General features: G+C 34.2%; 1 protein-coding gene across 3 annotated transcripts in view; it reads left to right on the top strand.

Annotated features, from left to right (window-relative positions):
• MRPL42 (mitochondrial ribosomal protein L42) overlaps nt 1-12057 on the top strand; it is a 54701-nt gene that overhangs the window by 21836 nt on the left and 20808 nt on the right. Inside the window, exon 6 of one of the 3 annotated variants that reach the window (XM_033118049.1) lies at nt 7162-7382. The exons of 1 other annotated variant lie outside the window; for it this stretch is intronic. In XM_033118049.1, the coding sequence (XP_032973940.1) occupies nt 7162-7207 (46 nt within the window). In that variant the 3' untranslated portion in view covers nt 7208-7382. Of the gene's footprint in view, nt 1-7161; nt 7383-12057 lie in introns of those variants that run through there. One more of the 3 variants, XM_033118048.1, reaches the window with a different exon arrangement.

Here is a 12057-nt window from a genome sequence, read left to right on the forward strand (position 1 = left end):
GAAAGCATTGAGTCTTTCAACATTAAGTATGTTGTTTCACTATGGGTCTTTTTGTACACGCCCTGTACCAGGTTGAGGAAGTCCCTTCTATTTCTGGTGTGGAGAGTTTTTATAATGAATGGATGTTGAATTTTGTTAGATGCTTTTTCTTTCATTCTTAAGATGATGATAACGGTTTTTCTTTTTTAGTCCTTATTATGATAAATTATATTGAATGATTTTAAGTATTAAACCAACATTTTATTTCTAAGCTAAATGTGATATATTGTTATTTTTATGGATTGTTGAATTCAATTTGCTAACATTTTAAGTAGAATTTTTACATCTTTGTTTATTAGGGCTATTGGTCTGTAGTTTTATAATGGCTTTATCTGGTTTTGGTATCAGAGTAATGCTTGCATCATAGAATAAGCTTAGAAGTATTCCCTTCTCTTCAATTTTTGGAAGAGTATGTGTAGACTGGGTATTATTTCTTAAATGTTAGAATTCACCAGTGAAACCATTTGGGTCTGGACTTTTCTTTGTGGGAAGGTTTTTTAACTACAAATTCAGTTACTGTAGTTGACATATAGGGCTGTTCAGTGTATCTATTTCTTCTTGAGGGAGCTTTGGTAGTTTGTATCTTTCAAGAAATTTTTCCATTTCATCTAAATTGTTTCTTTGCACAAAGTTGTTCATAATATTCCCTTTTATCCTTTTAATATTTCTATAATCTATAGTAATGTCACCTCATTCATTTCTGGTATTGTTATTTTGATCTTTTTGAGAATCAATTTTTGGTTTCATTGATTCTATTGTTTTTCTGTTTTCTATTTCATTGATTTTCGCTTTGTAATTTTCTTCCTTTTGCTTGCTCTAGGTTTAATTTGTTGTTGTTTTCTAGGTTTTTAAGGCTCATTTGTAAACCTGTCTTCTTTTTTAAATTTAAGCATTTAATGCTGTAAATTTCCATTTCAGCACTGCAAAATTTCCCACAAATTTTGATGTTCTGGTTTCATTTTATTCTGTTCAAAATGTTTTCTAATTTCCCTTGTGATTTCTTCTTTGACCCATTAGCAGTGTGTTAATTTCAAAATATTTTGAAATTTTCCAGAAATCTTTCTGTTACTGATTTCTAGTTTAATTCTGTTGTGATCACAAAACATACTTTGTATGATTTCAGTCTTTATATCGATTGGGATTTGTTTTATGGTCCAGATTATGGTCTGTCTTGGTGACTATTTTGTGTGCATTTGAAAAGAAAGTATATTTTCTGCCATTCTTGGGAATGGTGTTCTAAAAATATCAATTAGGGCTAGTTGGCTGGTAGTATTGTTCAAGTTGTCTATATCCTTACTAATTTTTCTATTTATTTAATCAAGTATTATGAGAGGAATGTTGAAATCCACCACTATAATTGTGGATTTTTCTCTTTTTTTCTCTCAACTTTATCTACTTTGTCTTCATATATTTTGAAGCCCTGATAAGTGTGTACATACAATTATTATACACTCTTGATGAATTGACACCTTTATCTTTATGAAGTTTTTTTTTTTTTTGCTGCTAATATTTCTTATTCTAAAATCTAATTTGTCTGGTCACATAGACTATCCAGCCTTCTGTTAATTAGCACTTACATGAAATATCTGTTTCAATTCTCTACTGTCATCCTATCTGTGTCTTTATATTTAAAGTGGGTTTCTTATAAGTAGTGTATAGTTGGGTTTTGCTTTACAATCTAACTTTTCAGTATCAAGCCATCTTAAGTGCTTTTTCCTTTGATTTTCAATACTTTCACTCTTCCTCTGCCATTTGCTCTAACTCACTTCCTTCATGAAATTTCATTTGATTATAGTCACTTTGAATAGCTACTACCCCTATTAGCACAATTATATGTAACTATTGTTTATTAGATACTTGTTAATGTCATGTGTAGGTAAATTTTTGGTTACGTCTTCTGCTGTAGATTATGCTCTCTTCATCAGGAATGTATCTTCCATTTTGTAATTTTCCATAGGGCCTTTAATACAATGTATGGGTGCTAAGTTATTACTGTCTAATGAGATGTTATCTTACCTATCGTATTTTCCCGAAAATAAGACTTAGCCGGACAATCAGCTGTAATGCGTCTTTTGGAGCAAAAATTAATATAAGACCAGGTTTAATTAATTAAGACCGGGGCTTATATTAATTTTTGCTCCAAAAGACGCATTACAGCTGATTGTCCGGCTAGGTCTTATTTTCGGAGAAACACGGTAATTATCGTCACACCTTCTTGAAAGTTGTTCAGTTTCTCTTTGAGGTAGTACTTTATTTACAGTAGTGTTTGGGATGGTGCACTGGTAAATTTCCCAGTAGTCCTTGGAAGTTTTATTCTCAGAGTTCAGCGATCAAGTTACTTACGTGGGTTGATCTAATTTCCACTTTAGGTGGGTGGGTCACAAAGGTGTTCCTCCTTATCAGGTCCTTAATTAAGGTCAGCAAAGGCTTTCTGATGCTAAGGTGTTGCCTGACCTCATTCAGCCCTGAAATACCTGCATCTAATTATTGGCCTCACCCACAGTGGGTGGACTGGGAAGGAAGGTAGTATGACTATACAGAATTGATACTGAAATAGTCTAATAACCAATAAACACTGGTGATTAGATTATCTGAAGTCTGGAGGTCTAAAGTTGTTACTGCTAAATCTGTGAATTGAATTTTGCTGCTTCTTAATTCTGGTAATCCTGTTTGCTTTAGGATGGCAATTCAGAGTTTTAGCTTTGGGCTTTATACCAAGACTGAGTGCTAGAATTGTTTGAATTCTTTTTTTTTAATAGTAGTTGAGCTTAAATGAGCTCTCTGTGATTTTACTTTATAATTTCTACTTTTCTTTAATTTTAGATTTTCTTTGAATTCTTAGTGTGGGAGATGGGTAATGAAGAAGCCCATGACACTGGATTTGGGGTTAAATTGAACTTTTAGTTCCCACCCTCTGGTTTTGCCTGGATTACTGTTTTTATTTGCAATTGTGCAAAGATTGATTAAAAAAAAAAAGCAAATATAACCCTGAGGCTCCTGCTACTTCTTGTTTGATGATACTACAGGAGATGAAAACAAATTAGCTAGGCTATTGTGTTACTTTTACCTGAAGTTATGGGGCCTGAACTGGAACATATCTTTGAAAAGCACCCTTATGCAAATCCCTTTGTTTTGTATTCCCTACAGCAATTTGCGTTTGGTAGCCCAAATGTGGAGGACAGGATTCTGAGTTTCTTTGCTCTTCACAGCTGCCCCTGAGGTGTCTCCTGCTGGCCTTCAGTGTTGCTAGTCCCCAGGAAGCAGGGCTTGTCAGTCCTCTCAATTGCCAGCATCTGTGTACAGGTTCTTTATTCAGTTCTTCCTCAGTTGGCATGAAAACAGAAAGGATGGAGCATTCCTTCCAGTATAATTCTTTCCAGAACATATCATTTTGCAATATTGCGGAGTTCCTGATGGTTGTATGTGAGGTATCTGTTTTTCTCATTAATTCTACCTTAAGAACTTTGTGAAACTCTTCTTACATTTCTAAAGTTCATAGACTCTTTTGGTTTCTCTTGCTGATCTCTTATCATCTCCACCTATCTCTAAATTTTGGAGTGCTTCAAGGATTAGTCCCTTGGATCACTCCTCTTTTCTGTCCCATTCTTTTTAAGACAGTGATCTTATCCAGTCTCGTTGCTGATCTGCATGCTGGTGGCTCTCGAGTCTGTGTCTGGTGAGGACCTCTCCTCGGCCTACAGACCTGTATATCCAACTGCCTACTCGACATGTCTAATAAGCATCCATCCCTGACTTAATGTGTCGATGTGAGGTTCTGATGGCCTGCCGCAAATCAGCTTCTCCTGCAGCCTTCCCTGTCTGTGCTTATGCCAGCTCCATTCTCCTCCTCACTGCGTGGGCCACAAACCTTGCTGCCACTCTTGACTCTTCTCTGTCTCACACTCAACATCTTGTTCGTCAGCAAATCCTGTCAGCTTGGTCTCCAAAAGGTATCCCGATTTGACCATTTGTCACCATTCCCTCTGCCACCATCCTTTGCCTGGCTTATTGAAGTGCTTTCTAACTGGTCTCCTGCTTCTGCCTTTACCCCCTGCAGTCTGCTCTGAGCATACAGCCAGAGTAACTCTGTTAGAACTTCTGTTCTTACAATTTTTCTGTTGAAACTCTCCACCTGCTTCCCATCTCACTCAGAGACAAGCTATAGGCCCCCTTCACCTGTCCACCTCATTTCCTGACGTTCTTTCTTCACTGTCTTCCAGACACATGGCCTCTTTGCTGTCCCTTGAACATGCCCTTCCTTCCACCCCAGAGCCCTTATACTTGCTGTTCACGCTGCATGGAAATGCTCTTCCAGCTGACACCAGCAAAGCTAGCTAGCTCTCTCACTTGTGTCAGGTTTTTACTCAGTGAAGCCTTCCCTGTCTCACAAGCTTACACTGTTTTCCTGTTTTCTGCACTGGAATGTAAGCTTCATGAGAGTGGGAGTTTTGTCTTGTTTTGTGTACTACAGAATCCTTAGCACCTAGAAATAGTGCCTGGCACATAGTAGATACTCACATTATAAAATGAATGAATGGATGGTCCTGATTCTTTTTTTAAAATTAAATTTATTGGGGTAACATTGTTTAATAACATTATATAAGTTTCATGTGTACAACTTCATAATACAACCTCTGTATACTCCATTGTGTGCTCAATATACCTACTAAACAAAATAGTAGGAAGCAAACATAGCTCCACTAAATGTAAAGTTACGTTGAAAGAAAGAAGGATTAAAAGAAGGCTAGATGGAATGTAAAAAGGATTTGGAAAGTAATTCTAAATTTCTGAAATGTAGAGCAATCCTATAAATGTACAAATGAATATTTTCCCATGGAGGTAACAAAAATTAGCCACTACCATCAGTAGGAAACAGGTTTGGAGACCTAACTACAGTGTGAACCAGGAGATAAAGTTCTACTCTGGATTAAAAACTGGACAAATATTCTATATATCACTGAGTCATTGTGTCATTTAAGAAGGATAACAATATACGTATTGGTTTGCCAGGAACAGTCTCAACTTAACTTTTTTGTTAATTAATTGGATAGGTTTTATCCTCTAAAGTCGGGGTGTCCAAACTTTTTTCAACGGTTTTCACCAAGGGCCATATGCGGTAAAATACACAAAGAGCCGGGCCACTCACTCGAGGTGAAGTACGTATTGACTCACTTGGTTTAGTTAAGTAAACTAAGTATATTTTTGGAATTTGCTGTGGACCAATTAACAATGGATTGCGAGCCGCAGTTGGCCCGCGGGCTGCAGTTTGGACACCCCTGAGCTAGAGGGTTCTACTCTGGATGTTAAGTTATAAGGACACCCTAAATATTAATGTGCTTACTTCTGGTTATTGATTGTAGCAAGTAATGAAATTCATGCATGACCAGAAATCTGTAAATGCTATTTGACATTTATTGAGCATATTTTAGAACTTGATTTTGTTAGGTTTAGGGCTATCAGGGTCTCAAGTATATTCAGTCAGTCTTGAGTAGTGAAAATAATTGAGCAATTAAATGGGAGCTGAGTCACATTTTTATAGGATAGTTCTTAGCTTTTTTAGGGCAACAGACTTCATTGAGAATTTGATGAAACATACGAGTATGAATCCACTTCCCAGAAAAACACATGTTCAAAAATTTTATAAATAATTTCATAAAGGATATTACTTCTCAAACCCCTGCTGCTTTGAAAGAATACCTTTCATGTGTTCTCTCAAAGCAGCAGGGGTTTAGGAAGTAATATTCAGTACTAAAATCTTGTAAAATCTGATTATCTGACATGTAACTGGAATCCATAATAAAATGTAATTTTCTTTATGCCATTATAAGTACATGTAGAAATATTTACAGAAAAGATATATGTATTATTCTACCACTTAGTGTTCCATGTTAGTATATATAGACACTCAGTTCTTTTCAACCTAATTTCTATATTTTGCAAATTTTTAAAAATCAACATCAGAAAAAATAATGTATAGGAAAGTTGCCTGTATGAAATTTTAAAACAAGCAAAAAATACTTTAGGTTAATCATAACAACTAAAGAGCATAGTTTACATTGTCTTATCATTTATGATACAGAAATTTTTAACTCAGATCAACTTGCCAAAATCTGGCCGTTGAAGAGAACTCATTACCAAAACACATGTAGTCTGTATAGAAATTTTCTTAAATCAATAAAGAAAATAAGGAAATGCAGTGAAGTAAAAAGAAAAATTCTCCATGGTAAAATTCCTCAGAGATAATCACTGCTAACAATACATTTCATTTCTCTGTTTGTATCTATACACACTTATGTTAATTTGCCTATTTTTATATGGTTTCAATTATGCTATATATAAATTTGCATACTGTATCTCCCCCTCCCCCAATGAAAATTTTAACCATTCTTTTATATTGCTTTAGAATTGAGTTCCAGAAGAGGAATTAAGACATCAAAAGTTATGACTATTTAAAAAAGTTTTTTTTGATATATATCACCACACTACTTTTTAAAAGTATTGTACCAATTAATACTTTAGCCAGTCAGATCTGATACTGCTTATTTCACCACACCCCTGCTTGGATTGGGCATTTTGACTTTAAAAACATTTGTAATTGCAAAAACAAGTAAAAGGTCCGCACTTTTAATTATCATTTCTTCTATTTTTTTGTGACATTACACATTTTTCCATGTACATATTACTAATTGTATCCTATTGTGTATTAAAACATGCTTTTGCGACTTACGAGCCAGCCCTCCATTTAGAGGAAAACATCCCCTTTTGGCTAAAACTTGAAACAACATGTTCAGCATGTTCACAATGTGCTGTTTCTTTACTACAAAAACAATCATTCATTTTTAATTAAAGATCAGTCATCCAGGGTACCATATTGAAATTATCAAGATCTGAAAGGTGATTTTCTAAAGTGTTTCATTAATAGAAAATACTTTTCATTATGGGGAAATGTGGCTTATTAAGAAACCTGAGATATATCTAACTGTAAACACATACATAGTTTGATTGATTTAATTGAATATTAATAAACAGAAAACTAATCATAGAAATTTGATATTTCTATCAGAGACAGTTAACTTGTATTAAAATAAATAATCTTATCTTAAATATTTTCTTCTTTTCAAGGTATCATAGACGTCGTAAGAAATTGAATCCTCCAAAAGACAGATGATGTTGAGGTTTTCAGTAATCAAAGAGAAATGTTATCCTGTGTCTCATTTACCATTTGAGAAAATGTAGTCACGTATATTCACTAATATGTTATATAGTAAAATAATAATAAAATGTCTTTTCATCTATTAGAGTGTGTATTTCTTTATATATAGTAATTCTGGATTTGACATTCTTATTGAGAGAAACCTACTTTATTTTCCTTTTGAGATATTGGTCTACCATTTATTTTTATGTGACTAGTATGATTCAGTATTTTACATTATCAGCCAAGTATTGTTAGTACTGCAAATATGATTCATAAAAATGTGCATGGTTCTCCTTCTGAAGGAGATTTTTAAATTGCCTTTGAAAAGAAACTCAAGAGGTCCATCCAAAAAATAGATGTTATAATATTTCCTTTATTGTGGCTTCTAGGAAATAATTAAATTACATTTTAATCAGTTACTCCTATCAGCTAGGTCCTTTACATGCATTTTTATTAAATTCTCACAATAATCCTTTGCAGAAAGAGCATCATGCTCATTTTACAGGTGAGGCTAAGTGACCTACCTACCTGGCAAGTGGGGGAGCCAGGATCCAGACTGTCAGGCTTGAAAGCTTTTTCACAGTGCATCACAATGACAGGCGGGTTTTCTTTCATCCCAGAATGTACTTTCCTATAAAGAATATTATATGTTATATAGTTTGCTTTCAGACTTATTTTAACTATCTTAAAATTAAGCTAGCTTTGGAACACATGCGATCAAAGTGCGAGTATCACTAAACTAGTGTTATGAGAATGTTAGTAGATTGTCCTGCTATGGATTGTCACTACTGGCTTGGATATGGTCCTTAATAACATTGCTGCCCCAGTGATTTCTATTTAGGAGGCGAAGAATCTTTTAAGAGGGTGGAAAGGTGCTTTATTCAAATTTCTAAAATATTTGTGATATTTAAAAAATTGATGTGAAAAATGATTTCACATTAAAGTCTATTGTTTAATTAGTTCTTTTAATAAAGGAACTATAGCTGAAGGTTCAAATGTTCAGTGAAATGTAAGGAATAGTGACTAGGAAAGGAAAGGAAATAATGGCCACCCTCTTACTGAAAGGAAATGTTTTTAAGGGGTTAACTTTTTTCATTAATATATTATTAATTTTTAGGGAAAGAAAGACTGAGCTGTGTCACATTATAGAAGTAGAGAGGATAAAAAATGATTAGTTAAATGACAGATTTTCTTCAAGTACAAAAGGCTACTAAACAGATTATTCAACCAAAAGATTCCTAAACCACACATTCACAGGTCAATGCCTTGGAGAATTAACTTTGGTTTTATTATACTGGAAATACAGATTAATACTGTAGTTCCTAGAATTTTGGTTCTCATGGGTTGCTGATTTTAAATTTTGCTAAATAAGTACATATTCCATTACCACCCTCAGCTCCCCTCTCCTCCCCTTCCCCACCCTAAGGGGTAGTAATAGTAATAACCCACCATCACTAACATTATTTAGTCATTATGAAAGATCCACTTATTTGTTTTTTTCAGAAATTTAAAAATTACATAAGGTGGGATGGTCCTTCAAATGGAATAAACGTAGTTTCATGAAAAACTCACTACCCAGTCCTTATTCTCGTATTTCCATTGGGGAGGTGGATTAACACACCTCAAATTGATAAAGAACGTTGTCGGTAAAACCACCAGAGGGCACTCTCACATAGGTTGGATTGGAACATCCCACACCCAAAGGTAGTGCTAAAGAACATCCAAGTATCAGCAGAGCATATTTGGATGTTCTTTGGGTAAGAATGACTAATAGATTAAATGGCAGTGAAATGAAGTGTTGAAATATTCTGAGGCCATTATTCATTCTGTCGATCTAGTAGTTATCAAGTGTTGAACCCTTAGGACTTGTGAGGAGGCATTATACTTTTTGCTAGGCCAAGAGCAAAATACAGTCTCTTAAGGACCATAGTATCTACTGAACTGGTATCTAACGAGCTACTTTATTTTTCTAATGACATTGTTTTTTTAAACCATGAATGTAACACATCATTATTAAAAATTGGAGAATGAATAAGCAAAAGTTACCCGTAATTGTACCAAAGATAACACTAACATTTTTGCTTACATTTTTTCCTTTTGTTTTGCTGCATAAATATACTTAAAAAAATAAAAATAGTATTTATTGTGCATGCTGCTTTGTAACTTGTTTTTTTTTTAATTTAATATTATGATTTTTTTTTGCCATATGATTACATACTTTTATTTAACGGATGCATCTGGATTGTCGTAATTTAATTAATTCCCTACTGTTGAATATAATCATTGTTTCTGTTTGTTCCCTATTGTAAATAATACTGTTATTAACAACCTGGTGGATACTTTTTCTTTTTTAAAAAGACTATTTTTTAGACCAATTTTAGGTTCATAGCAAAATTGAGTGGAAGGGATTTCCCAGGTCCCCACATGTGCCTAGCCTCCCCCATTATTGACATTTCCCACTGAGGGATACATTTGTTACAAGTGATGTATTAACATATCACTCATAGTCCATAGTGTACATTAGGGTTCACTCTTGGTGTTGTACATTCTATGGGTTTTGACAATGTAGAATGGCATGTATGTATTCTGCGTATTACAGAATCATACGCAGTAGTTGCACTGCCCTAAAAATCCTATGTGTTTGGCCTGTTCACCCTCCTTTTCCTCCCTAACCCTTGAAATCCATTGATCTCTTGTCTCCATTGTCTTGCCTTTTTCATAATGTTACATGTTGAAATCATACAGTATGTAGTCTTTCATATTGTTTTCTTTCACTTAGTAATATGCATTTAAGGTTCCTCTACGTCCTTTCATGGCTTGATAGTTCATTTCAGTGCTGAATAATATTCCATTGTGTGGATGTACCACAGTTTATCCATTTATCTACTGAGGACATCTTGGGTTGTATCCAAATTTGGCAATTATGAATAAAGCAGTTATAAACATCCGTGTTCAGGTTTTTGTGTTGTCATAGTTTTCAACTCCTTTGAGGAAATACTAAGGAGCATAGTTGCTGGATCATATGGTGAGAGTATGTTTAGTTTTGTAAGGAACTGTCAAACTGCCTTGCAAAGTGTCTGGACCATTTTGGATCCCCACCAGCAGTGACTGAGACTTCCTGTTTCTCTACATCCTCGCCAGCATGTGGTGGTGTCAGTGTTTTGGATTTTGGCCATTCTGATATGTAGTGGTATCTTGTTTTAATTTTCATTTCTTTGATGACTTACGATGTGGAGCATCTTTTCATATGCTTATTTACTGTGTATGTACTTGGTGTGGAGTCTGTTAAGGACTTTGGCCCATTTTTAAAGTAGGTTGTTATCTTGTTGAATTTTAAGAATTCTTTGTATATTTTGGGTATCAGTGCTTTATCAGATATGTGTTGCAAATATTTTCTCCTACTCTGAGGCTTATCTTTTCTTTCTCTTCACAGTGTCTTTTTCACAGAGCAGAAAATTTTAATGAAGTCTAGCTGATCATTATTTCTTGCATGGATCATGATTTGGTATTATTTCTAAAAAGTCATCACTAAACCCAAGATCATTTATATTTTCTCCTATGTTATTGTTTAAAAGTTTTATAGTTTTGTATTTTATATTTAGATCTATGATCTATTTTGAATTAATTTTTGTGAAAAGTTTAAGATCTGTGTGTCTAAATCCATTTTTTTTTTTTTGCATGTGGCTGTCCAGTTCCAGCACCATTTGTTTAAAAGACTCTATTTGCTCCGTTGTATTGCCTTTACTCTTTTGTCAAAGATCAGTTGACTATATTTATGTGTGTCTGTCTCTGGGCTCTCTGTTCTGTTCCATTGATCACTTTGTCTGTTCCTTCACCAATACCACTCTGTCTTGATTACTGTAGCTTTATAGTGAGTCTTGAAGTCAAGTAGTGGCAGTCCTCTGTGACTTTGTTCTTCTTCAATACTGATGGATCACATTAATTTTCAAATGTTAAACCATCCTTACATATCTGAAATAAAGCCCACTTGGTCATGGTGTATAATTTTTCTCATACGTTTTGGATTTGATTTGCTAATACTTTGTTGAGGATTCTTGCATCTGTGTTCATTTTAGATACTGGCCTTTAGTCTCCTTTTCTTGTAATGTCTCTGTCTGGTTTTGATTAAAGTAATGCTGGCCTCATAGAATGAGTTAGGAAGTATTCCCTCTACTTCTATCCTCTGAAAGAAATTGTAGAGAATTAGTGTTACTTACTCCTTAAATGTTTGGTAGACTTCATCAGTGAACCCATCTGGGCCTGGCAGTCTGTGTTTTGGAAGGTTATTAATTATTGATGCAATTTCTTTGATAGGATATAGACCTATTCAAGTAGTCTGTTTCTTCTTGTATGCGTTTTGCCAGATTGTGTCTTTCAAAGAATTGATACATTTCATCTAAGTTATGAAATTTGTGGGTATAGAGTTGTTCATGTATTGTTTTGTTACCCTTTTAGATGTCAATGAAATTTGTAGTGATGTTCCCTCTTTCATTCTGATACTAACAATTTGTGTCTTCTCGGGTTTTTTTCCTTAGTTAGCCTGGCTTGTTGGTTCATTGATTTTTATTGATCTTTACAATGAATCAGCTTTCGGTTTGTTGATTTTTTCCCTATTGATTTCCTGTTCTCAATTGTATCGATTTCTGCTCTAATTCTTATTTCTTTTCTTTTCCTTACTTTGGATTTAATTTGCTCTTTTTCTAGTTTTCTAAAGTGGAAGCTTACAATGATTGACTTTAGATCTTTCTTTTTTTCTAATATATGCATTCGATGATAAAATTTCTTTTAAGCTTGTTTTCACTACACCCCACAAATTTTATGTT

The sequence above is a fragment of the Rhinolophus ferrumequinum genome, chromosome 10, assembly GCF_004115265.2.
Source record: "Rhinolophus ferrumequinum isolate MPI-CBG mRhiFer1 chromosome 10, mRhiFer1_v1.p, whole genome shotgun sequence".
Classification (NCBI taxonomy): domain Eukaryota; kingdom Metazoa; phylum Chordata; class Mammalia; order Chiroptera; family Rhinolophidae; genus Rhinolophus; species Rhinolophus ferrumequinum.